The 26,628-nt window shown below is 38.1% G+C and overlaps 1 protein-coding gene, 1 long non-coding RNA gene and 1 other non-coding gene across 28 annotated transcripts in view; 2 read left to right on the top strand and 1 right to left on the bottom strand.

The window, feature by feature from the left end:
• WDPCP (WD repeat containing planar cell polarity effector) overlaps positions 1 to 26,628 on the top strand; it is a 378,644-nt gene that overhangs the window by 272,299 nt on the left and 79,717 nt on the right. For all 26 annotated transcript variants that reach the window (XR_007918238.2, XM_051842843.2, XM_017340735.3 and 23 more), the window contains one exon: positions 8,438 to 8,540. Coding sequence is in view for 25 of the 26 variants with exons in the window: in XM_051842843.2 (XP_051698803.2) it covers positions 8,438 to 8,540 (103 nt within the window). In the remaining variant the exon portion in view is untranslated. The remainder of the gene's footprint in view (positions 1 to 8,437; positions 8,541 to 26,628) is intronic.
• The window catches only part of LOC103347670 (uncharacterized), a 323,804-nt gene that overhangs the window by 16,137 nt on the left and 281,039 nt on the right, over positions 1 to 26,628 (bottom strand). The gene's annotated exons all lie outside the window — the stretch shown is intronic.
• On the top strand, positions 11,419 to 11,582 carry LOC127490475 (U1 spliceosomal RNA). Its single transcript, XR_007918422.1, has one exon. It is a non-coding gene; the product is annotated as a U1 spliceosomal RNA (small nuclear RNA).

The raw sequence follows: 26,628 nt of genomic DNA on the forward strand, positions 1-26,628 counted from the left end.
TATTGATCTATATAGGTTTTCTCCATCTTCATGACTATTTTGGTAGACTGTATGTTTCCAAGAATCTACCCATTTCTTCTAGGTTTTCCAGTTTGTTGGCATAGAACTCTTTGTAGTAATTCCTGATGATTCTTTTTATTTGTGTGGTATCTGTTGTTACATTTCCTTTATCATCTCTGATTTTATTGATTTGGATCTCCCTCTTTTTTTTGTTAGTTGGGCCAATGGTGTATTAATTTTGTTTATTTTTTCAAAAAACAAGCTCTTCATTTCACTGATTTTTTGTATTTTTGTTTCAATTTTATATTTTTCTCTAATTTTAATTATTTCCTCCTAATTTTGGGTTTGATTTGTTGCTGTTTTATAGATCCTTGAGATGTATTGATAATTCATTTATTTTGGTGCCTTTCCAATTTCTTAATATAGAGACCAATTGCTGTAAATTTCTACATTGCTTTTGCTGTATCCCATAAGTTTTCATTTGTTGTATTGTCATCTTTGTTTCTGAAAAATTTTTGATTTCTCTGACCACTGTATATTTCAGAGTATGTTGTTGAGAGCAATGTATTTGCATATATTTTATGGGTCCTTGAGTTGATAATTTCCAGCTTCATTCCATTGTTATCAGAAAAGATGCATAGTATGATTTCAGTTTTTTTGAATTTGCTGAGACTTGATTTATGGTCTAGCATGTGGTCAATTCTAGATAAAGTTCCATGCACTGATAAAAAGAGTGTGTATTCTGCAACTGTAGGATGAAAAGTTCTCTATGTATCAGTTAGGTCCATTTGGTCCACAGCGTCAATTAGCTCTGTTTTTTCTTTGTTGATTTTCTGTCTTGTTTTTCTGTCCATTGATGAAAGTGGTGGTGAAGTCCCCATTACTATTGTGTTGGAGTCTGTGTCTCCCTTTATATCCAGTCACATTTGTTTTAAATAGCCAGGCTCCTTGGCATTGGGCTCATATTCATTTATTATGGTCACATCTTCCTGTTGAATTGATTCCATAATCATTACATATTGTCTTTGTCTTTGTCTCTTTTAACAGTTTTTGTGTTAAAATCTATTTTGTCTGATATTGAGATGGCTACACCTGTTCTTAGTGTCTTTCAGTTAGCTTTGAATACCTTTTTCTATCCTTTCACCTTGTCTGCATGTATCTTTGTTGGTGAGATGTGTTTCTTGTTGGTGGCAAATAGATGGGTCTTCTTTTTTAATCCATTGAGCCAACCTCTATCTTTTGATTAGAGAATTTACATTCAAGATTACTATTGATAAGTAATGACTTGGCCCTGCCATTTTTTTGTTAATATTCCTATTGTTTTCTTTGGATTTCCTTTGTACTTTTACTGGGAGATTTTTCTGCCTTCACTTTCTTTCATGGTGATGACTATCTTTCTCTGTTTCTGTGTGTAGCACATCATTAAGCATCTTTTCTTTTTATTATTTAATGAGCATAAATTTCCAAAGTACAGCTTATGGATTACAATAGCTTCCTCCCCCCCCCATAACTTCCCTCCCACCCACAATGCTCCCCTCTCCCACTCCCTCTCCCCTTCCCCTTCACATCACGATTAATTTTCAATTATCTTTATATACAGAGGATCAATTTAGCGTATGTTAAGTAAAGATTTCCACATTTTGCTCCCACACATTAGGCATCTTTATTAAGGCTGGAAGACTGGTGACAAATTTTGTCAATTTCTGTTTGTTATAGAGGATTTTTATTTCACCTTCATTCGTAAGTAAGAGCTTTTTCTGGGTATAGTTCTGGGTTGACAGGTTTTTTTTTTTTTTCTCTTAAGACTTGGACTATGTTTCTGCATTCTCTCCTAACCTTAGGGTTTCTGATGAGAAATCAGCTATGAGTCCTATTGGAGATCTTTTGAAAGTAATCTGGCATTTCTCTCATACACATTTGAGAATATTTTCTTTATGTTTTACTGTTAAGAATTTGGCTACAATGTGTCACGGTGAAGATATTTTCCTGGTAATGTCTAATAGTAGTTCGATGTGCTTCCTGTACTTGGGGGTCCCTTTCTTTCTCCAGATTAGGGGAGATAATCTAATTATTTATGTTTTAGTTCTGTAATTATTTCACTAAATAGGTCTTCTTTTTTTTTTAACTTTTATTTAATGAATATAAATTTCCAAAGTACGACTTATGGATTACAATAGCTTCCCCCACATACCGTCCCTCCCACCCACAACCCTCCCCTTTCCCACTCCCTCTCCCCTTCCATTCACATCAAGATTCATTTTCGATTATCTTAATATACAGAAGATCAGCTTAGTATACATTAAGTAAGGATTTCAACAGTTTGCTCCCACACAGAAACATAAAGTGAAGAATAATAGATGATTTTTTTAAATGATGATGAAATCAGATCAGACTTATTGTCATGGTTAATCCCAGTGACAGTCAAGTTGGGAATTGATAATTTCTTTTTTTTTTTTTTACAGAAGATCAGTTTAGTATGCATTAAGTAAAGATTTCAACAGTTTGCACCCCCATAGAAACACAAAGTGAAATATATTGTTTGAGTACTCGTTATAGCACTAAATCTCAATGCACAGCACATTAAGGACAGAGATCCCACATGAGGAGTAAGTGCACAGTGACTCCTGTTGTTGACTTTACCAATTGACACTCCTGTTTATGGCATCAGTAATCTCCCTATGTACCAGTCATGAGTTTCCAAGGCTATGGAAGCCCTCTGAGTTCTCCGACTCTTATCTTGTTTAGACAAGGTCATAGTCAAAGTGGAGGTTCTCTCCTCCCTTCAGAGAAAGGTACTTCCTTCTTTGATGACCTGTTCTTTCCACTGGGATCTCACTCACGGAGATCTTTTGCCAGAGTGTCTTGGCTTTCCATGCCTGAAATACTCTCATGGGCTTTTCAGCCAGATTGGAATCCCTTTAGGGCTGATTCTTAGTCAGTATCCCATAAATCTCCACACTGTTTTTATTTTTTCTAATTTATTACTTTGGTCTGAAAAATATGCAAAGATTTGTCTTCTAGTTCAGATATTATTTATTTTGTCTACCAAGTCTGTTGTTAAGGCTTTCCATTATTTTTTATTTGGTATGTTGAATTCCTCATTTCTAATATTTGATTTTTTCAGAATCTCTATTACATGAGAAAAATTTTCATTTATTTCATGTATGGATTTCTTTAATTCATGGATTTGCTATCATTTCTCCTGAGTAATCCTATGATTATATTTGAATTTGAATTCCATTACAGACATTTCATCAATCTCTTAATTTTCATCTTCACATTCTAGTATTGAAGTGTTGTGTTCCATCACAGGATTGGGGGGGAGTTTCATGTTGTCTTCCTTATTCTTGTTTCTTGAATTTCTGCATTTATTTTGAGGCATTAGTGGAGATATTTGCGTGCAAGTGTTTTTTTTTTTCTTTTTGCCTCTGATGGCTTTTTTTAAAAACTTTTATTTAATGAATATAAATTTCCAAAGTATAGCTTATGGATTACAATGGCTTTTCCCCCACATAACTTCCCTCCCACCTGCAACCCTCCCCTCTCCCGCTCCCTCTCCCCTTCCATTCACATCAAGATTCATTTTCAATTATCTTTATATACAGAAGATCAATTTAGCATATATTAAAGATTTCAACAGTTTGCACCCACATAGAAACACAAAGTGAAAAATACTGTTTGAGTACTAGTATAGCATTAAATCACAATGTACAGCACACTAAGGACAGAGATCCTACATGAGGAGTAAATGCACAGTGACTCCTGTTGTTGACTTAACAAATTGACACTCTTGTTTATGGCATCAGTAATCTCCCTAGGCTCTTGTCATGAGTTGCCAAGGCTATGGAAGCCTTTTGAGTTTGCTGACTCTGATCATATTTAGACAAGGCCATGGTCAAAGTGGAAGTTCTCTCCTCCCTTCAGAGAAAGGTACCTCTTTCTTTGATGACCTGTTCTTTCCACTGGGATCTCACTCGCAGAGATCTTTCATATAGTTTTTTTTGTTTGTTTGTTTGTTTTTGTTTTTGTTTTGCCAGAGTGTCTTGGCTTTCCATGCCTAAAATACTCTCATGGGCTCTTCAGCCACACCCGAATGCCTTAAGGGCTGATTCTGAGGCCAGAGTGCTGTTTAGGACAGCTGCCATTCTATGAGTCTGCTGTGTATCCCGCTTCCCATGTTGGATCGTTCTCTCCCTTTTTTATTCTATCAGTTAGTATTTGCAGACACTAGTCTTGTTTATGTGATCTCTTTGACTCTTAGACCTATCAATATGATCAATTGTGGACATAAATTGATCACTTGGACTAGTGAGATGGCATTGGTACATGCCACCTTGATGGGATTGAATTGGAATCCCTGGTATATTTCTAACTCTACTGTTTGGGGCAAGTCAGCTTGAGCATGTCCCAAATTGTACATCTCCTCCCTCTCTTATTCCCACTCTTATATTTAACAGGGATCACTTTTAAGTTAAATTTAAACACTTAAGAAAAATTGTGTATTAATTACAGAGTTCAACCAATAGTATTAAGTAGAACAGAAAAAAAATACTAAGAGGGATAAAGTATTAAGTTGTTCATCAACAGGACAAGAGCTGATCAAGTCACTGTTTCTCAAAGTGTCCATTTTACTTCAACAGGTTTCCTTTTTGGTGCTTGGTTAGTTGTCACCGATCAGGGAGAACATGTGATATTTGTCCCTTTGGGACTGGCTTATTTCACTTAGCATGATGTGTTCCAGATTCCTCCATTTTGTTGCAAATGACTGGATTTCGTTGTTTTTCACTGCTGTATATTATTCTATAGAGCTTTTATCTTTGAACTATGCCTCTGTGGTTTAGTGGAATGTCTATGTCTAGAGGGCCTGGTCAATGCTCCAGAGCGGGGCAAGTATCCAAGTTAACACCAAAGTTGGGCATGGTAGAATCTTTCTTGTTAATAGAAAAGAGGGTATGATCACCTCCTTTGTACAAGCTGATCAGTGTCCGGTTGTTATTCCACAGTGGATGCAATACTCATCCATGCTGCAGCATGAACTGCACAAAGGATCTGTGCAGTTCTCAATGTGAGCACAGATTCAGTGCAGTGACCCACTCTAGGCAGTCAGGGAGCTCTGAGAGTGTGGACCACACACAGTGATTTCCAGATACCCAGCTACACTATGTCCTCTCATGCAGTCACAGGGCTCTCACAGTCTGAGTACATAGGGCACAGAGGATCTACTCTGCCCCGCTGGCCTGTCCCATCCATGGCGAGACTGAGGCATTCCCAGTCTTCTGCCTGTGGGTGCTACACCTGGGTGTTTAGATTGCCAAAGCCTGAGATATGTTGAGAAGTTGGGGGCACCTCACAGCCCCCTTCAACCCTCCTTTCCAGACTCAAAGTCAGTGGGGGGCTGGCATCGTGGCTCAATAGGCTAATCCTCTGCCTGTGGTGCCGGCACACCGGGTTCTAGTCCCGGTCGGGGCGCCGGATTCAGTCCCAGTTGCTCCTCTTCCAGGCTAGCTCTCTGCTGTGGCCCGGGAATGCAGTGGAGGGTGGCCCAAGTGCTTGGGTCCTGCACCTGCATGGGAGACCAGGAAGAAGCACCTGGCTCCTGCCTTCGGATCAGCGCAGTGCGCCGGCCACAGCACACCGGCCGCAGCGGCCATTGGAGGGTGAACCAACGGCAAAGGAAGACCTTTCTCTCTGTCTCTCTCACTGTCCACTCTGCCTATCAAAAAAAAAAAAAAAAAAAAAAAAAAAAAAGAAAAGAAAAGAAAAAGAAAAGAAAAGAAAAAAAAAGAATCAAAGTCAGTGGGGAACACAGACTTTTCCTCTGTCAAAATCTCTGGTTCTCAGACCCACACCTGAGCTGCCACAGCCATGACTGGTGTCAAAATGGCGCCTTTTCTGCACAGCATACAACAGCCTCTGCTGCTAGTGCTGATGTCAGAATGGCTCCTTTTCCCTGCCCATTTCTTGGTTGTGCATCGAAGATGCTGTCTCTGCTATTGCTGTCAAGAATGCTTCTTGTCCCTGCCAGCATGCCTACAAGGCTGCTGCAGCTGCCATTAAAATCCAAGATGGTGCCCTCTCTCTGCCAGTTGCCAGGTGTTGTTGTGGGGGTATTGGGAGAGAGAAACATGCTCCTTTCTTTAGTTGGGGTAGCAGGCACCCTGTGCCCATGGGGCTACAAGACAGTTTTCAAAGACACTGTAGCCTACCAGGATCTCCCTCCAGCAACATCATCAGTGGCACAGGCCAGTGTAGTGTGATCTCACCTTTGTCTCCAAAACTGTTGCTTTCTCTGGCTCGGCTGCTGGGTTGTATATTGTGTCCGTGCTGTTGCTGTGCATCTGTACCTTCTGCACAGGTCCACAGTTTCTGTCATTCATAGATTCTCCACTCCACTGCAATTTTCTCTCTGACTCTCCCCTAAGAATGTACTTTCTCTACATTTTTTTTTACTATTTTCCCCTAACCTAAAGCAGTGCATCCTTTCCTTATTCTGCCACCTTGGAATTGTCCCATAGGTACTTCTATAACTAGAGAGAAAACTAATTTTTTAAGTGTATTGAAGAAATTAAGAATATAATAATCGAGTGCAATTTTGGTAGCACAGGTCTACAAATGTGAAGAACAGAATTCTTTTGAGGGGATAACATTGCACTTAATTAGGGCTGAAAGCTAATATTCCCTATCATGAAAAATCTACAACTGCCTTGTTACTTCTGATCTACAATGAGATTTTACATATTTCACCTTTGCAAATGTCTTTCCACATACATAGGTACTGCCAAATACTGATATCAGTCCATGAGCATATGGTTTTAATTGAGCATATTCACAGATTGTAAGGCATTTTTAGAATTCTGTTAGCTAAAAGGCTAGAATGCCTTTTAGCATGTCATTACATTGCAAATCACTTCCAATTAAAGTTCCTCAATTGCACAGTTAAATGGATTTTGGAATATGGAAATTTCCTTTGCACTTGCATAGAGGTCTGAAAAACATTACTGTAGTTTGAAATTAGAAAATGTATCGCTAGGAACTTGTATAGGAAAGGAGATATCACTTTTTTTTTTAACTTTTGACAGTGCAGGCCTGATGTTACTTGCAATTCAAAAAATGTTAGTTCTCATTGAAATGACTTTATCACAGTATGTTTCACATATAAGTATCACATATAAGGACTGTTTAGTCTTGTAATTTTAGCTTGAAACATTTTCAAGTCTACAGCAAAAGCTAATTTCCAAAGCCATTCAGAGTTCATTAATAGAGGTTGAGCCTGGTTTTTCCAACCTTTTAAAAATGTTGCAACTATTCTTGAGAACTGTACAAATGCAGGCTAGATATGGCCCATGGACCGGTTTGCTGACACTTGCTCTACCAATCCATAGCTGAATGTAAATACTTGTTTCCCCAAAACTTTGCAGCCAGTAAATATTAACTTTCAAAACCATATCCAAATTGAAAATGACATTTTTCACTTTGCATTTATTTGAATACTAACATAAAATATCTTTCCATGATTATAGTCCATTTATATTTATTTCTTCATTGTAACCTAGCTGTTCATTGTCTATCCATTTTCATTGCAATAAAATATTCATTTCCACATTCTGTATACTGAAAGGAATTAGTGGCTTTACCTACTTGTTCATTACTATTTTTCCATAGCTTTCTCTCTCGCATCCTATTCCCCTTCCATATTGAAAGACTTGTCATTGCCTGAGAGATTTGTCTTCTCAAGCTTTTTTCAATATATACACCAGATATAATTCATTCTCTCTAACTTTTTCTCCCTTTTCCGTCCTAGTATAATACTTACTCATCCTATAAGAATCAAATCAAGGATTATTTCCTCCTCTTTGGGTCCACTCTGTGAATATATCTGCCATAAAACTGATATTACTTTTATGTAATTAGCTATTGGTTTAGTGGTCTGTCTCTCCATGGAGCTCCCAGCTTGTTGAGACATGATACTATAATTGATCTCTATCTTCCAGAACAGGGCCTGGTATTTAGTAGATACTGATGGAATTCAAAATAATAATAATAGTATTAATACTAACAAATATGTACAATATACATAAAAATGCACGTCTGTAATAATAATCCTGAAGATGCTCCCTCAGATATCAAAATCTCACCAAAGAAAGCTAGCAACTAAGGTTTTTATTCCCTGCAAAACCAAGTATGTCAGTTGCTGTATGAAAAACTTGAATTTTCTCCTTAAGGCATAAAATAATTTATTTAAGTCACTGCCTTTGGTTAGAGCTGTAATCTCTAAATCAGAAAAAAAATTATATGAGAAAACTGAAAAATTAATTAGAAAAATTATTCCTCTGCATTGTCTATTTTGTAATCTGAACATTGTTTCTTTCGGAGTCTTCTTTGTAACTTGCCCACAGATCATTTTGGATTAATCTTTTATTTTGCTTTATTTCCAAAGGATATCCATTACCTTGCACTAGATAAGGGTGAATTGGCACTAGCTGAAGTGGCAAGAAAAAGAGCTAGTGACATTGATGCAGAATCAATAACCTCTGGAGTTGGTAAGCATTAATGTTGGTTTTTTAAGTACTTTTTGTTTTAATCAATACTCAGTGTTATTTCTATTTACGTTTGTAGGGCATGGTTGGTTAATTTAAATTATCTTCTTTGTATAGACAGTGCCTTTTTTAAAAAAAAAGACTTAAGCCTTGAAAAATAGTATAATATTGATATACAGGTTAGAACTGATAAATCGTTCTTTTCTTAAGGTTTTTGAAAAGGAATTAATTACCATCAGTGCTGTTATTAAAATTAATATATAAATCTATATAATCATTTATATACATAGGCATGTCATATCAAAAGAATTCTCTTTTATCAAAGTTTCTCACATGGGACTTTGGGTTTGATGGGTATTTTGTTTTTATTTGGAAGCTGCTTGAGTTGTTTTACAGTGTGGTACTCCAAAGAAGACAGATGAAAAGGCCAGACTGAATCTTAAGTACCACTTATACTTTTCAATAGAGAAAAATAAGTTATTTATCAACATGAACCTCCTTTTTCTAAACTTGTTTTATCCAATGTCACTAAATCTGTCAGTATTAATACTTGAACACTTCAATTCATATTCTTGGCATTTCTTATTTCTAGATTAGGCAAGGAATCCTCAGGATTTTAAAAGAATTTGTTTCTTTGTGGAACTCCAATGAAACAAATAAGTTTAATAAGATTTTCACTTTGTACCCTTTTTTAAAATTTACATTCTTATTTACTTATTTATTTAATGTAAAAGGCAGAGTCACAGAGAGAGATCATCCATCTGCTGGTTTACTTCCAAAATGGCTGCAACAGCATGGACTAGGTCAGGCCAAAGCCAGGAACCTAGAACTCTCTCCAGGCCTCTCACATGGGTGGCAGGGACCTAAGCACTTGGGCCATCTGCTGCTGCTTTCCCAGGTGCCCTAACAGGGAGCTGGATTGGTAGTGGAGCAGTCAGGACCTAAACCAGCGCTAATATGGGATGCTGGTGTTGTAGGCGGTGGCTTAACCTGGCTGTGCCACAGTGCTGGCCACATGCTTCTTGAAAATATCAAAGCAAACCTTTCCATTAGATAAATCATCTTGTGCTCTGTTTTTGTAATTCTGCTTACAGCCAAAGGGACAAATTAGGAGCTTTTCACTGACATTACCATTGTAGAAGCTAGTCTTCAAAGTAATCCTGAAGGACTCAACACCTTACCACAAGGCAGCTCTAAGCCTAAACACCTGGGCTGACAATTACTTAACAGAAAGAAAGTTCCATTTTCCTCCCCATAAACTGAAAGAGTTCCAAATTGAATCCAAGTGGTGTACAGATGACCTTCAAATCTTTATTCCTAAAACAAAGATTATTCATGGAGCCAGCATTGCTGCTTAGCTTGTTGACCTGGCTCCTGCAATGCTGGCATCCATATGGGCCCCCTTTCAAGTCCTGGCTGCTTCACTTCCTATTCAGCTCCCTACTAATGTGCCTGGGAAAGCAGTGAAGGATAGTTTAAGTCCTTGGGCCCCTGCACCAACGTGGGAGACCCTGTTAGGATTCTGGGCTCCTGGATTCAGAAAGGCCTAGCTCCAGATGTTATAGCCATTTGGGGACTGAACCAGGAGATGGAAGATCTATTTTTCCCTCTCTCTGTAACTGCCTTTCAAATAAATAAATATTTTATAAAGATTACTTGTTACTGAAACCATATTAGGGAAGCATAACTTTAGTTGATCTGTCACCAGATCTTATTACTTGCTAATGATATTGATGTGCCTCTTCATGTTAATAATTAATAATATTTAATGAATGCTCATTTGGACAAGACACTATTCTAATTTACAGATACTGGCTAATGTAATCCCCTCCACAACTCTGTGTGTTAGGTATAATTTATATGTGTTACGATAAGTCACTTTTAACTAAATAATGAAACCATACCATGTTCAAAGGAATTATGATATGTGACAGGAATACAAGTGTCTTTCATCCCTGTCCATCTGCTAATTTAGAAAAACACACTAGATTAATTCAGAACTAATTTTCTGGTGATTTCCCTTAGTTATTCTTTTCCATTGAGGCAGGGGTAGGAAGCATTTATACTGCCAGGGGCCATTTGGAGACTTATAACATCATTTATGGGCCACATAAAATTATCAGCTTAAAAAGTAGGGTACTCTAGATTCATTGAATTTCTAGTCCCACCTGGGGTTGCCTTGCAGGGCCCAACCAAATTATTTTGGAGGCCTTTTATGACCTATGGACTGGAGGTTCCCCCTTCCTGTACTAGGTTATCAGATAAAATGAAGATCATCTTTGCATTATAAAGCCATTTAAAGTTAGTAAGGGTGAAAGCTAATGTAAAGAGATTATCCTGAAACTTCAAAAAAAAAAAAATGAAGAAACTCTACTCTTCCTCAAATGCATCTTGTGCCTCTGTATTCTCTGATCAGGTACTGTGGCTAGTTGTTAATTCCTAGCCCAAAAGCTGGTGGTTCCTTCTTTGAGCCCTGACTCCTATCTAGGAAGTATCTTTCTGTTGAACTCCTATGATTCTGATTTTCTCTGCTTCATTTCACAGACTTAGCCTTTGACCTAGAATACTTCCCCTCGACACAGACACTATTCTATAACCATTTAGATTGATATTCTGCTCCATTTTTGTTTGGAAAACTGAGTGACTAACAATTCCAAATGGAAGCAGGAAAAGAGTCTAGTTCCCTCATGGTGGTTTTATGCCTTCCCATGATGCTCTTCATTGCAGCCCACATCACACTGGGGACCAAAGCCAGTTTTTCTCATATTCCTCAATTCAATTATTTTCTCAAAGCAGAAGATGATTAAAATTTTGGCTTTCAAAGAAGTTCTTTGATGTAAGCAAGAGACCAAATCATGTAAGACATCAAAAGAGTACTTCAATGCTTACCTAGCAGGGGAGGTACCATTATCACAATGGTGGTTTTCCCAGGGTGAGGCTTAACTATTGCACTCTCTGGATGTGCTGACCCCTGTGATTTCCCCAAATGTGGGAAACTTGACTGCATAACGTATGTTAGAAGGAGACTACATTTGCACTCTCCCCTAAAATAAGCAAAAAAATAATACTTCAGCAGTAGGTCAATCTACATGGGAGAATCCACAAGTAAGTATTACACATAGTTTCTGTAAACACAGTTAAAAGCAAGAGTTTCCAAAAGAAAAGTTGAATGATGCTACTTGGAACAAATAGGTAATTTTAAGCTATTTCTTAATTTACATACATGAAAAACCAAATAGTATATATTACCAGGACTCCAAAAGTCCTCCTTCAGAAACTGTTTCTCAAGATACCATATTTCTAGCCCAATATCCAGACTTAAAATATTATAGATTATTTGGCCTTTTTTCTCACTTTAAGTAAAGAGAATGATACATATATTCTTTTGTAATTTGCTCCTTTTTCTCAACATTATGACATGCATATTTTACATGTAGTTGTAACTCACTAATGCTAAATAACAGTATTTTGTTTGAATATAAACTATTCATTTTATTTATGATAAATTAGGTTGTTTCAAGCTTGGACTACTGTGAGTAGTATTCTATATGTTAATGGACATAGAAACATAGATCTACTGAGTTTGTGCTCAGAAGTGGCATTCCTGTCAAAGAGGATATGTATTTGTTCAGCATTAGTAGCTCCTTCCAGTTTTCCATAATACTTCTCATAATGGGCTTTCTTATAAGCAGTAAACAATAATTCCAGTTTGGTTAAAATGAAAAAGAAAGACAATACCAAGCATCAGTGAGGGCAGGCCAATCTTGTAAAGACACTATACTTATGTATGTTAGTATAATTTTTTACTATTTCTGGACTCTGTTCTATTTCATTAGTCTGCTTGTATTTGTATAAATATCTCACTGCTTTAAGCAACCCTGACTTTAAATCTTGGTGTCTGTTAATCTCGTTCTGTTCTTCTTTAAGATGGCCCTAAATGTTCTTGGTGCTTTACATTTCTTTATAAATTTCAAAATCAACCTGACTGCTGCTCAAGAAAAAAAAAATGGAGATGACTTGAAATTCTGGATGGAATTCCATTTAATATGTAGACAAATTGGGCTGAATTTATTTCTTTATAATACTGACTTTTCCAATCCATGATATAACCTCCACTTATTTAAGCCTTTTTTCTTTAAAAATTTTTATAGTTGTCATGGTAGTGATCTTATACATCTTTCCTTAATTTCATCTTAAGTATTACTTTTTCTGCCTTATATAGGGTAACTTTATTTTTAAATTTTACTTTGTGTTTATTTATGGTGTATTCATAATTGGTTGTTGTATACTGACCTTATATCCAACTACAGTGCTAAATTTACTATTAATGTTAATTGTAGATTGCTCTGATCATGTCCTCTAAAAATATGGACAATTTAATTTTCTTTCATTCCAAATCCAGTGCTTTTTTTAAAATTATTATTTGAAAGGCACAGTTACAGAAAGGAAGAGAGAGAGATGTTCAATAAACACTTCTTATTTATGATGTATTTTATATATTTCTGAATTTGATTTTAAAATTTGTGATTTTATGTTCATGAGAGATTGGTCTATAATTTTCCTTTAGTCTTACAGCAAGGTTTTGATAATGTGAACGTTAGGTGGACCTCATGGCTGAATGTCTCAAATTTTGGAAAGGACAGATTTGGACATGTACTACTTTGTAATCTAGTTATTTACAATATGGCACATATAACACTGTTCCTCCAATATAAAAAACATTACATTAATTTGTGTCAATATGAATATTTTGATTGTGTTATTGTACAAAACTTTTCTAAAATGCTACCATTAGAGGAAACTGGGAAAAGAAAACATGAAATCTATATTTCTTACAATTAAATATGAATCTATAGTTTTCAGAATTGTGACAATTTTTATAGTAATATGGTATTCTCCATTAAGAATGATGAGAAACATTTCATTTCATCCTCACAGATTAGCTCTGAAATAGAAACTAGGCTGTAGGTGAATTTTTATATGGATAATGGAATAGGTTGAAATTTAAGAATTGAGAGCCACTGCTCTAAAGCAATTCTAATTGGGTTCCTCAGTACAGTAGTTCCGTACTCTACAAAATAAACTTTGTATGGCCACTCCCAGGAAATAGTAATACTAGTAAATATCCTAGACAATTTCTGATTCAACTGAAACAGTTTCAGAAGTTCAAAAGAAAATTATTTGTATTAGTATTTCTTTTTTTTTGTGGTCAGAATTATTGCAAATAAAATACTTTATTTTTTTTAACTTTTATTTAATGAATATAAATTTCCAAAGTACGATTTGTGGATTACAGTGGCTTCCCCCCCATACCGTCCCTCCCACCCACAACCCTCCCCTTTCCCACTCCCTCTCCCCTTCCATTCACATCAAGATTCATTTTCGATTATCTTAATATACAGAAGATCAGCTTAGTATTTCTAAAAAAAAAAAATACTATAAAAAGGCCGGCGCCACGGCTCACTTGGCTAATCCTCCGCCTGAGGCGCTGGCACCCTGGGTTTTAGTCCCAGTTGCTCCTCTTCCAGTCCAGCTCTCTGCTGTGGCCCGAGAAGGCAGTGGAGGATGGCCCAAGTGCTTGAGCCCTGCACCTTCATGGGAGACCAGGAGGAAGCACTTGGCTCCTGGCTTAAGATCAGCACAGCACACTGGCTGCAGCGGCCATTTGGGGAGTGAACCAATGGAAGGAACACCTTTCTCTCTCTTTCTCTCTCTCTCTCTCTCATCTCTTACCGTCTAACTCTGCCTGTCCAAAAAAAATATATATATATATATACACACACACACACACACACACACACACACTGTAAAAGGCCGGCGCTGCGGCTCAATAGGCTAATCCTCCACCTAGCGGCGCCGGCACACCACGTTCTAGTCCCGGTCGGGGTACCGGATTTCTATCCCGGTTGCCCCTCTTCCAGGCCAGCTCTCTGCTGTGGCCAGGGAGTGCAGTGGAGGATGGCCCAAGTGCTTGGGCCCTGCACCCCATGGGAGACCAGGAGAAGCACCTGGCTCCTGCTTTTGGATCAGCGCGGTGCACCAGCCCCAGCGCACCAGCCGTGGCGGCCATTGGAGGGTGAACCAACGGCAAAGGAAGACCTTTCTCTCTGTCTCTCTCACTATCCACTCTGCCTGTCAAAAAAAAAAAAAAGAATATGTATATATATACTGTAAAAAGCCACAGAACCCTCATCTCTGTCCATTTCATGCATTAGCTCTAACTTTTCATGGAACTAAATATTTTTAGAATTCACTTTGTGAAAAATACAGTTAAAACACATAACAATAATTCATAGAGGCACAGAATTCATGCATTTATACTACTGTTACGTAAAAAATTCCTGTTAACTGCCCTAACAAGAGATGTTAAATGGAACCCAGAAGGTTGGAATGAGAGAATGGTTGATGGTAACTTGAAGCTAAATAAAGACATAAAGATTTCCAGTAAAGGTAAATACTCAGCAAATATAAAAACCAGTTTTACTATAATATTGGTTTGTAACTCCACTTTTTACTTTCAATCAAGAATTAAAATAAAAATGCATAAAAATAATTATAAACCTATGTGAGTAGGTGACAATGTATAAAGATATAATTTATGGTATCAGTAACATAAAATAGGGGGCTAAAGAAAACACTGTATAAGAATATAGTTTTGGGGGTCCACCCTGTGGTTCAGTGGATAAAGCTGCTGTCTGCAGCATGCTTCAAGTCCTGCCTGCTCCACTTCCAACCTAGTCTAGCTCTCTGTTAACATGCATGGGAAAGCAGCGGAGGGGATTTCCCAAGCACTTGGGCCTCTGCACCCATGTGGGAGACTGGAGGAAGCTCCTGGCTTTGGCCTAACCCAGTCCTGACCATTGTGGCCATTTGGGGAGTAAACCAGAGGATGCAAGATTCTCTCTCTCTCTCTCTCTCTCTCTCTCTGTAATTCTGCCTTTCAAATAAATAATTTTGAAAGGAATTCCCTAAAAAAAGAATATAGTTTTTGTATAGGATTGAAATTAACTTGGTGTCAGTTCAAATTAGATTTAAAAAAAATGTATTGTTTGAAAGGCAGAGTGACAGAGAGCACATGCTTCCCATCTGCTGTTTTATTCCTCAAATGATCATTCTAACTCTAGAATCTTACTTGTTATCCCCATGATAGTTACAAATAAGGTAACTACAGAACATACCTAAATGGAATGAAAATGTGTCACTACAAGAAAATGAACACAACAGGCAGCAGTAATGGAAGGAAAATGTAATAAAAAGGCCATAAAAACAACTCCCAATAGCAAAACATTAAGTTATTCAGAAAAGCAAGTTGTTCCTTTAAATGTAGTGGACTAAGCTCCCAGTCAACCGCACACACTGCTGAAAGACACTGATCTCAAAATAGCTTAAATAAAAATAGAAGTATGTCATTGGGATCATACGATAAATGCTAGTATGAAAGGGTCACAATTGTACATCCGAAAAGCTGGAACCAGACACTTGAAAGCTGTTTGAACTTGCATCAATGTTCTCTCTCTAAAGACCGTTTTCTTCTTCTCAGATTTTTAAGGTAGGAAGTATAGTTTACCCGTGGAACCCAAACTTTTTTAAGAACAAAATTCATATTACATTAAGACCCGAATAAATGGCCTCGTTACCATAATCACCATTTTAATGATTCTATCTTCAACTAGACTTCTTAGGTTGTGTTTGTGGCAGCAGGGGTGTGGGATGTTGGGCAGTTAATACTTCACAGATGAATTGTGGGAGACAGTTTACAGCCCATAACATGTAGTAGGTTAGCAGAGTTAAAGCATTTAGATCAGCTGCACACAGTGAGAGAACCTTAATGTCTATTATCAGTTTTAAGTTAATTCAGGACCTTTGGAAACCACTGTGACAAATTAAAGAACATGAGAGGTCAAAAATGTGCAAAGAAGAGAATTCTTACTGCTGCACTAGAAAGATTAGAATAACTTGGAAGATTGGATTAAGATGGCAGAGTAGGGAGAGAGCTCGCTGCTGTAGTATAAAAGATAGTTTTTTTAAACTTTTATTTAATGAATATAGATTTCCAAAATACAGCTTATGGATTACAGTGGCTTCCCCCCCTCCCCAATGACTTCCCTCCCACCTGCAACCCTCCCCTTTCCTGCTCTCTCCCCTTCCATTCTTATCAAGATTCATTTTCAATTTTCTTTATATACAGAAGATCAGTTTAGTATACAATAAGTAAAGATTTCAACAGTTTGCACCCCCATAGAAACACAAAGTGAAATATACTGTTTGAGTACTCGTTATAGCATTAAGTATCAATGTACAGCACATTAAGGACAGAGATCCTACATGAGGAGTAAGTGCACAGTGACTCCTATTGTTGACTTTACCAATTGACACTCTTGTTTATGGCATAAGTAATCTCCCTATGCTCCAGTCATGAGTTTCCAAGGCTATGGAAGCCTTTTGAGTTCACCGACTCTTATAAAAGATAGTTTTTTAAAAAGTGGAAAGAGTACAGTCTCAGGAAATAGTTAGGGAGAAAACAGCAGAGGAAACTCTACACAAATTGGAGGGACACAGTAGACCTACATGGAGGGCGAGGACATGCACAACTCAGGACCCCAACAGCCAGGAGCCTCCACACCAGCACTGGAGAGTGAGGTGAGACCAGATTGCAAAATCAGGAAGAGCCTAGAGAGAATCCAGTGTAGAGCCCTGTGAGGGTGGTGTACCTTGCAAACTGGAAGAGAATAAATAAAGGGGGGGCACAGTTTCCCTCCCCCCAGTCACCCTGCAATGGCATCCTGGAACAAGGATAGACATAGGGCGCCATTTTGGACATATGAAACAGCTGTGCCAGCTCAGGTCCATGTCCAGCAACCAGCAAAGTGGAGACTCCTGAGTCTGATGGGGAGAACAGATGGGGCTTGGTGCTGGTGACTTTGGGAGGCTTATGTGCTGGGACTGTGAAAATACTGAGGCTGTGTGGGAGGACTCAGGGTGTGGCTGGGACTTTGGGCAGTCACTGTGGGAGGCGCCACACGTTCAGGGCTCCCTGGTTACCTGGCGAGAGGCACTGCTGGGAAATCTGAGCTTACACTGAGGACTGCACAGATCCTTTGTGTCGTCCTTGTGGCAGAGCAGACAAATAATATAGCCACCGGAGCTAGGGTACAGGCACTGGTTTCCTTTGAGGAGAGGAGTTCAGCTTAGTCTATGCCAAAAAACAAGAACAAACTTTCCCTTCTGTTAAAAAAAAAGAGAGAGAGAGATTTACCATGCCAAGCCTGGGTTATCACCTCAGTCACAACCTTCACCTTGGAGCACTGAACAGAGCTCCTTGGCCACACTCACCACACTCACCACATGCCTCTAAGTACTACCTAAAAGCAGACACCCCACTAATCCACTCAGACATAGTCCAAATACAGATGCCACAGCAAAAAAAAAAAAAAGAAGAAGAAGAAGGAAGAAGAAGGAAGAAAGAAGAAAGAAGAAGAAAGAAGAAGAAGAAAGAAGAAGAAGAAATTTGAAAACTAAAAAACATTGCTGGTCATCTGCAGGATACTATCAAATGAATGAATATATGGATTTTAAGAGTGCCTGGGGGCGAGCGCCATGGCTCACTTGGTTAATCCTCTGCCTATGGTGCTGGCATCCCATATGTGCACCAGGTTCTAGTCCCGGTTGCTCTTCTTCCAGTCCAGCTCTCTGCTGTGGCCCGGGAGGGCAGTGCAGGATGGCCCAAGTGTTTGGGCTCCTGCCTGCACATGGGAGACCAGGAGGAAGCACCTGGCTCCTGGCTTCAGATCAGCGCAGCACCAGCTGTAGTGGCCATTTGGGGAGTGAACCAACGGAAGGAAGACCATTCTCTCTGTCTCTCTCTCTCTGTCTATAACTCTACCTGTCTAATAAAATATATATATATATATATATATTTTTTTTAAAAAGAGTTCCTGAAGGTGTGTAAAGAGAGAAAGTATTAGGCGGCCTTTTTTTGTGAAATAATAACAGAAAATTGCCCTAATTTGGAGAAAGAAAGGGATATCCAAGTACAGGAAGCACAAAGAACTCCTAATAGACATGACCAGAAAAGATCTACACCACAACACATTGTAATCAAACTGTCAACAGTAAAACATAAAGAAAAGATTCTTTCAGAGGATCTGCAATCATACAGCAGACTTCTTATCAGAGATCTTACAGGCTAGTAGAGAATGGCAAGATGTATTCCAAGTCTTAAGAGAAAATAACTGTCAACCCAGAATGCTGTACCCTGTAAAGCTCTCATTTATAAATGAAGGTGAAATAAAGACCTTCTCAGATAAACAGAAATTTAAAGAATTTGTCACTACCCATCCAACCCTGCAGAAGATGCTTAAGGATATGCTGCACAAGAAACATAGAAACATGGACATAACTATGAAAGAAGGTAAAGGAAGGACATCTCCCAATAAAAGTACAAAGGAAATCAAAAGTAAAAAAAAAAAATAGGAATATTTATGAAAAAATGGCAGGGCAGAGTCATTACTTATCAGTAGTCACCTTGAATGTAAATGGCCTCAGCTCTCCAATTAAACGACAAGACTGGCTGAATGGATTCAAAAACAAAACCCTTCTATTTGCTGCCTAAAAGAAACACATCTCACCAACAAAGATGCATGCAGACTGAATGAGAAAGGATAGAAAAAGATAGGCCATGCTAACAGAAACCAAAGAGCTGGTGTAGCCATCCTAATAGTAATATCAGACAAAATAGACTATAACACAAAAACTGTTAAATGAGACAAAGAAGGGTACTATGTAATGACTAAGAGGTCAATTTAACAGGAATTGTGAAATATGTAACTATTATAAACATATATGCACTTAATCACAAAGCACCTGGCTATTTAAAAGAAATGTTAAGGGATCTAAAGTAAGACATAGACTCTAATACAAAGATAATGGGGAGTTCAGTACCCCATTATCAGCAAAGGACAGATCAACCAGACAGAAAATCAGCAAGGAAATAGAAGAGTTAATCAACACTATAGACCAAATGGCCCTAACAGATATCTACAAAACTTGTCATTCTACAGTTATAGGATACTCACTCTTCTCACCAGTACATGAAACTTTCTCTAGGATTGAGCACATGCTAGGCCATAAAGCAAGTCTCAGCAAATTAAAAAAAAGTTGAAATCATACCATGCATCTTATTGGACCAGAATGCAATGAAGCTGGAAATCAGCAACACAGGAATCTCTAGAACATAAGCAAACACGTGGAGACTGAACAACATGCTCCTTAATGAAGAGCAGGTCACAGAAAAAATCAAAAGAGAAATCAAAAAGTTTCTGGAAACAAAACAACAGCACAACATATCAAAACTGGGATACAGCTAAAGCAGATATAAGATTAAGGGTCTAGTTATAATAGAATTAAAAAGGAGAGAATGTTCCATCATGGGAAGTAATCCACACAGAAGAATCATAGAATCACAGTAACTTTAAATAGCACTCTGACCTCAGAATCAACCCTTAAGGCATTCTGGTCTGGCTGAAAAGCCCATGATAGCATTTCAGGAATGGAAAGTCAAGACACTGGTTAAAAAAAAAAAAAAAAATCCTACATGAAGGATCTCTGTGAGAGAGATCCCACTGGAAAGGTACTTTTCTCTGATGGGAGAACCTCACTTTGCTTATTGCCTTGTCTAAATACTGACAGAGTTGGAGCTGGCACTGTGGCATAGCGGGTAAAGCCGCTGCCTGCAGTGCTAGCATCCCATATGGACGCCAATTCAAGTCCCGGCTGCTCCACTTCTGATCTAGCTCTCTGCTATGGCCTGGGAAAGCAGTAGAAGATGGCCCAAGTCCTTGGACCCTTGCACCCATGTGGGAGTCCTGGAAGAAGCTCCTGGCTCTTGGCTTCTGGGCACAGCTGTGGCCATTGAGGCCATCTAGGGAGTGAAAAACTGGATGGAAGACCTCTCTAACTCTTTCAAATAAATAAATCTTTTTTAAAAATACTGACAGATTTGGTGGATTCAAAAGTCTCCCATAGCCTTGGTAGTTCATATCAAGAGCCTTCAGTGATCACTGACATCATACATAAGAGTGTTAATTGCTAATTTAACAGCAGGAGTCACTGTGAACTTACTTCCCATGCAGGACTTCTATCCTCAATGAGTTGTATTATGAGAATTAACTCTAAAACTTGTTCTCCATTTTATGTGTGTGTGTGTGCAAATTATTGAAATCTTTACTTAGTATTTAGAGTTGGTCTTCTGTATATAAAGCTAACTGAAAATGAATCTTAGTGGAGAATGGGGCTGGAAATGGCAGAGGGAGTAGGTGTGGGGAGGGAGTAGGTGTGGGGAGGGAGTGAGGTTGGGAGGGTGAGTATGGTGGGAAGAATCACTAAAGTTGTACTTATGAAATTTGTACTCATTCAATGAAAGATTTCTATGGGCAAAAAAAAATTTTTAAATGAGAATGAAGACATAAAATCCTCATATTTACTTCTAACCAATAAGCGATAAGCCCATTTATAATATTTTTCTGGTAATTTGTTTTTCAGTGTAATATGTGAAATGAATAACACATGCATGTATGTACAGGATCTTCAAAAATGCAATGGAGGATAAATATTTAAAATTATGCATAGGTTTCAAAAAGTTTTTTACCCAAATAACTTTTTCTCTTAATTCCATTCTTTCAGGAACTTTTTGATGTACACTTGTAGTATCATGTATACAAAATATAAATTTATAATAGTTTTTCTAGCTTTTAGTTTTATTCTCTTCCTTTAAACAGCCTTGTTTTACTTCAGGTATACTATTCATATATGAAGTACATACTAGCTTGGAAGGGGCAAGCCTGTAGTAAACTTTGACATGACATACCCATATGCTTAATGCCTATAAAACAAGAGTTAACAAGCATTTAATCATAGCAGTAAGAAACTTAAAATATTCAATTCCATTTTGCATTTTCTTTCCTTTAATTCCAAATGCAAATTTTAATTACCTTTCTTCGTAGAATGACAAAAGAGAAGGAGAGCTAAAACAAAGAAGGACATGTAGAGAATGTGATTTAGATGTTAAATTACTTTGAAAAAGATACAAGTAGAAATCTGGTATTACTACTAATAGTATAATCATAATGTAAATTAAAGCAGCATAGAGATTAGCAATGTGGCATAATGGATTAAGCCACTGCTTGAGATGCCTACCTTCCATATCAGAGAGGTGTTTCTGGTCCTGGCTACTGTGTTTCCCATCCAACTCCCTGCTCATGTACCAGGGAAGCAGTAGATGATGGCTCAAGTACTTGAATCCTCACCAACCGTTTGAGAGACCTAGATGGAGTTCCCAACTCCTGGCTTCTTTCTGGCCCAGCCCTCAGGAGTGAACCAGCAGATGGAGTATCTCTGTGATTCTCTCCCTGTCTCCATGTCACTCTATCTTTGGAATAAATAAATAAATTTTTAAAATATCCGCAAAGGCCAGCATGGTGGCACAGCAGGTTAAGCCACCACATGAGATGCTGGCATCACCCATGAGCACCAATTGCAAACTTGGATGCTCCACTCCCAATTCAGCAGCCGGCTTATGAGACTGGAAAAGCAGGAGAGGATGACCCCCTGCCATCCACATGCGTAGACCCAAATAAAGTTCCAGGTTCCTGGCTTTGGCTTGACGTAGCCATGGCTGTTGTAGCCATCTGGGGCATGAACCAACAGATGAAATCTCTAACTGCCCTTCAACTAAATACATAAGCCTTTTAAATATTATAAATTTTTTTACTAAATTGAGAGTTTGATGATGTATTTTAAGATTTATTTATTTGAAATACAGATTTACAGAGAGACAGAGACAGAGAGATGGATCTTATGTCTGCTGGTTCATTCCCCAAATGGCCACAATGCTGGGACTGGGCCAAGCCAAACCCAGGAGTGTGGGAATCCATCCAGGTCTTGCATATGGGTAGCAGAGGCCCATGTACTGAGGCCATCTTCTTCTGCTTTCTCAGACACATTAGCAGGGAGATGGATTAGAAGTGGAGCAGCTGGTGACTGGAACCAGTGCTCATAAGAAATGCTGGCAAGAAGTGGGAGGTAGCTTAAAATACTATGTTACTGCATCTGCACTGGTCTGCTTTTTTAACTATTTGATTTTTCAGGTATTCCTATTACCTAATCAAATATTCTTTTTTTTTTTTTTTGAGTTTAGAACTGTTTTTTTATTTGCCTTGTGAATTCTTTTTAATGTCTTTCCCATTCTTCTACTGTACAGTGGATCTTTTTGCTCTAATTGTTTAATAATTATTTTTATTTTTTTATTTATTTTTTTTAACTTTTATTTAATGAATATAAATTTCCAAAGTACGGCTTATGGATTATAATGGCTTCCCCCCATAACGTCCCTCCCACCCGCAACCCTCCCCTTTCCCACTCCCTCTCCCCTTCCATTCACATCAAGATTCATTTTCGATTCTCTTTATATACAGAAGATCAGTTTAGCATACATTAAGTAAAGATTTCAACAGTTTGCTCCCACACAGAAACATAAAGTGAAAAATAATAGATGATTTTTTAAATGATGATGAAATCAGATCAGACTTATTGTCATGTTTAATCCCAGTGACAGTCAAGTTGGGAATTGATAATTTCTTTTTTTTTTTTTTTACAGAAGATCAGTTTAGTATACATTAAGTAAAGATTTCAACAGTTTGCACCCCCATAGAAACACAAAGTGAAATATACTGTTTGAGTACTCGTTATAGCATTAAGTATCAATGTACAGCACATTAAGGACAGAGATCCTACATGAGGAGTAAGTGCACAGTGACTCCTGTTGTTGACTTTACCAATTGACACTCCTGTTTATGGCATCAGTAATCTCTCTATGCACCAGTCATGAGTTTCCAAGGCTATGGAAGCCCCTTGAGTTCTCCGACTCTTATCTTGTTTAGACAAGGTCATAGTCAAAGTGGAGGTTCTCTCCTCCCTTCAGAGAAAGGTACCTCCTTCTTTGAAGACCTGTTCTTTCCACTGGGATCTCACTCACAGAGATCTTTCATTTAGGTTTGTTTGTTTTTGTTTTTGTTTTTTTTTGTTTTTTGTTTTTTGGTTTTTGGTTTTTGTTTTTTTTTTTTCCAGAGTGTCTTGGCTTTCCATGCCTGAAATACTCTCATGGGCTTTTCAACCCGAACGGAATGCCTTAAGGGCTGATTCTGAGGCCAGAGTGCTGTTTAGGACATCCGCCATTCTATGAGTCTGCTGAGTATCTCGCTTCCCATGTTGGATCACTCTCCCCTTTATTTATTCTATCGGTTAGTATTAGCAGGTACTAGACTTGTTTATGTGCTCCCTTTGACTCTTAGTCCTTTCATTATGATCAATTGTGAACTGAAATTGATCACTTGGACTAGTGAGATGGCATTGGTACATGCCACCTTGATGGAATTGAATTGGAGTCCCCTGGTATGTTTCTAACTCTACCATTTGGGGCAAGTCAGCTTGAGCATGTCCCAAATTGTACATCTCTTCCCTCTCTTATTCCCACTCTTATGTTTAACAGGGATCACATTTCAGTTAAATTTGAACACTTAAGAATAACTGTATATTAATTACAGAATTCAACCAATAGTATTAAGTAGAACAGACAAAACTACTAAGAGGGATAATGTATTAAGTAGTTCATTAACAGTCAGGGCTATGCTGGTCAAGTCACCGTTTCCCATAGTGTCCATTTCACTTCAGGAGGTTTCCTTTTTGGTGTTCAGTCAGTTGTCACCATTCAGGGTGAACATATGGTATTTGTCCCTTTGGGACTGGCTTATTTCACTCAGCATGATGTGTTCCAGATTCCTCCATTTTGTTGCAAATGACTGGATTTCGTTGTTTCTTACTGTGGTATAGTATTCTAAAGAGTACATATCCCATAATTTCTTTATCCAGTCTACCATTGATGGGCATTTAGGTTGGTTCCAGGTCTTGGCTATTGTGAATTGTGCTGCAATAAACATTAGGGTGCAGACCGCTTTTTTGTTTGCCAATTTAAATTCCTTTGGGTAAATTCCAAGGAGTGGGATGGCTGGGTCGAACGGTAGGGTTATATTTAGGTTTCTGAGGAATCTCCAGACTGACTTCCATAGTGGCTTGACCAGTTTGCATTCCCACCAACAGTGGGTTAGTGTCCCTTTTTCCCCACATCCTCGCCAGCATCTGTTGTTGGTAGATTTCTGTATGTGAGCCATTCTAACTCGGGTGAGGTGAAACCTCATTGTGGTTTTGATTTGCATTTCCCTGATTGCTAGTGATCTTGAACATTTTTTCATGTGCCTGTTGGCCATTTGGATTACCTCTTTTGAAAAATGTCTATTGAGGATCTTGGCCTATCTCTTAAATGGGTTGTTTGTTTTGTTTTTGTGGAGTTTCTTGATCTCTTTGTAGATTCTGGTTATTAACCCTTTTTCTGTTGCATAATTTGCAAATATATTTTCCCATTCTGTTGGCTGCCTCTTCACTCTCCTGACTGTTTCTTTTGCAGTACAGAAACTTCTCAATTGATGCAATCCCAATAGTTGATTTTGGCTTTGACTGCCTGTGCCTCCCGGGTCCTTTCCAGAAAGTCTTTGCCTGTGCCAATATCTTGAAGGGTTTCTCCAATGTTCTCTAGTAACTTGATGGTGTCAGGTCATAGATTTAGGTCTTTAATCCATGTTGAGTGGATTTTTGTGTAAAGTGTAAGGTAGGGGTCTTGCTTCATGCTTCTGCACGTGGAAATCCAGCTTTCCCAGCACCATTTATTGAATAGACTGTCCTTGCTCCAGGAATTGGTTTTAGATCCTTGATCAAATATAAGTTGGCTGTAGATGTTTGGGTTGATTTCTGGTGTTTCAATTCTGTTCCATTGGTCTATCCATCTGTTTCTGTACCAGTACCATGCTGTTTTGATTACAACTGCCCTGTAGTATGTCCTGAAATCTGGTATTGTGATGCCTCTGGCTTTGTTTTTTGTTGTACAAGATTGCTTTAGCTATTCGAGGTCTCCTGTGTCTCCATATGAATTTCAGCATCATTTTTTCTAGATCTGAGAAGAAGGTCTTCGGTATCTTGATTGGTATTTCATTGAATCTATAAATTTTTTTGGGAGAATGGACATTTTGATGATATTGATTCTTCCAATCCATGAGCTTGGAAGATTTTTCCATTTCTTGGTATCCTCTTCTATTTCTTTCTTTAAGGTTTTGTAATTTTCATCGTAGAGATCTTGAACGTCCTTGGTTAAGTTGATTCCAAGGTATTTGATTGTTTTTGCAGCTATTGTGAATGGGATTGATCTTAGAAGTTCTTCCTCAGCCATGGCATTGTCTGTGTATACAAAGGCTGTTGATTTTTGTGCATTGATTTTATACCCTGCTACTTTGCCAAAATCTTCTATGAGTTCCAATAGTCTCTCAGTAGAGTTCTTTGGGTCCCCTAAATAAAGAATCATATCATCTGCAAAGAGGGATAGTTTGAGTTCTTCCTTCCCAATTTGTATCCCTTTAATTTCTTTTTCTTGCCTAATAGCTCTGGCTAGAACTTCCATTACTATATTGAATAGCAGTGGTGAGAGTGGGCATCCCTGTCTGGTACCAGATCTCAGTGGAAATGCTTCCAGCTTTTCCCCATTCAATAGGATGTTGGCTGTGGGTTTTTCATAGATTGCTTTGATTGTATTGAGGAATGTTCCTTCCAAACCCAGTTTGCTTAGAGTTTTCATCATGAACGGGTGTTGTATTTTATCGAATGCTTTCTTGGCGTCTATTGAGAGAATCATATGGTTTTTCTTCTGCAGTCTGTTAATGTGGTGTATCACATTGATTGTTTTGCGCATATTAAACCATCCCTGCATACCAGGGATAAATCCCACTTGGTCTGGGTTACCTAATCTGTTTCTTTGTTGATTTTCTGTCTAGTTAACAAGTCCATTGATGAATGTAGGATGTTGAAGTCCCCCTTTATTGTTGTATTGGAGTCTTTGGGTGCATATATGTTTATTATAGTCACATTTTCCTGTTGAACTGATTCCTTAATCATTACATAGAGCCCTTCTTTTTGTCTTTTAATACTTTTTGTG

Source organism: Oryctolagus cuniculus, chromosome 2 (genome assembly GCF_964237555.1).
Source record: "Oryctolagus cuniculus chromosome 2, mOryCun1.1, whole genome shotgun sequence".
Classification (NCBI taxonomy): Eukaryota; Metazoa; Chordata; class Mammalia; order Lagomorpha; family Leporidae; genus Oryctolagus; species Oryctolagus cuniculus.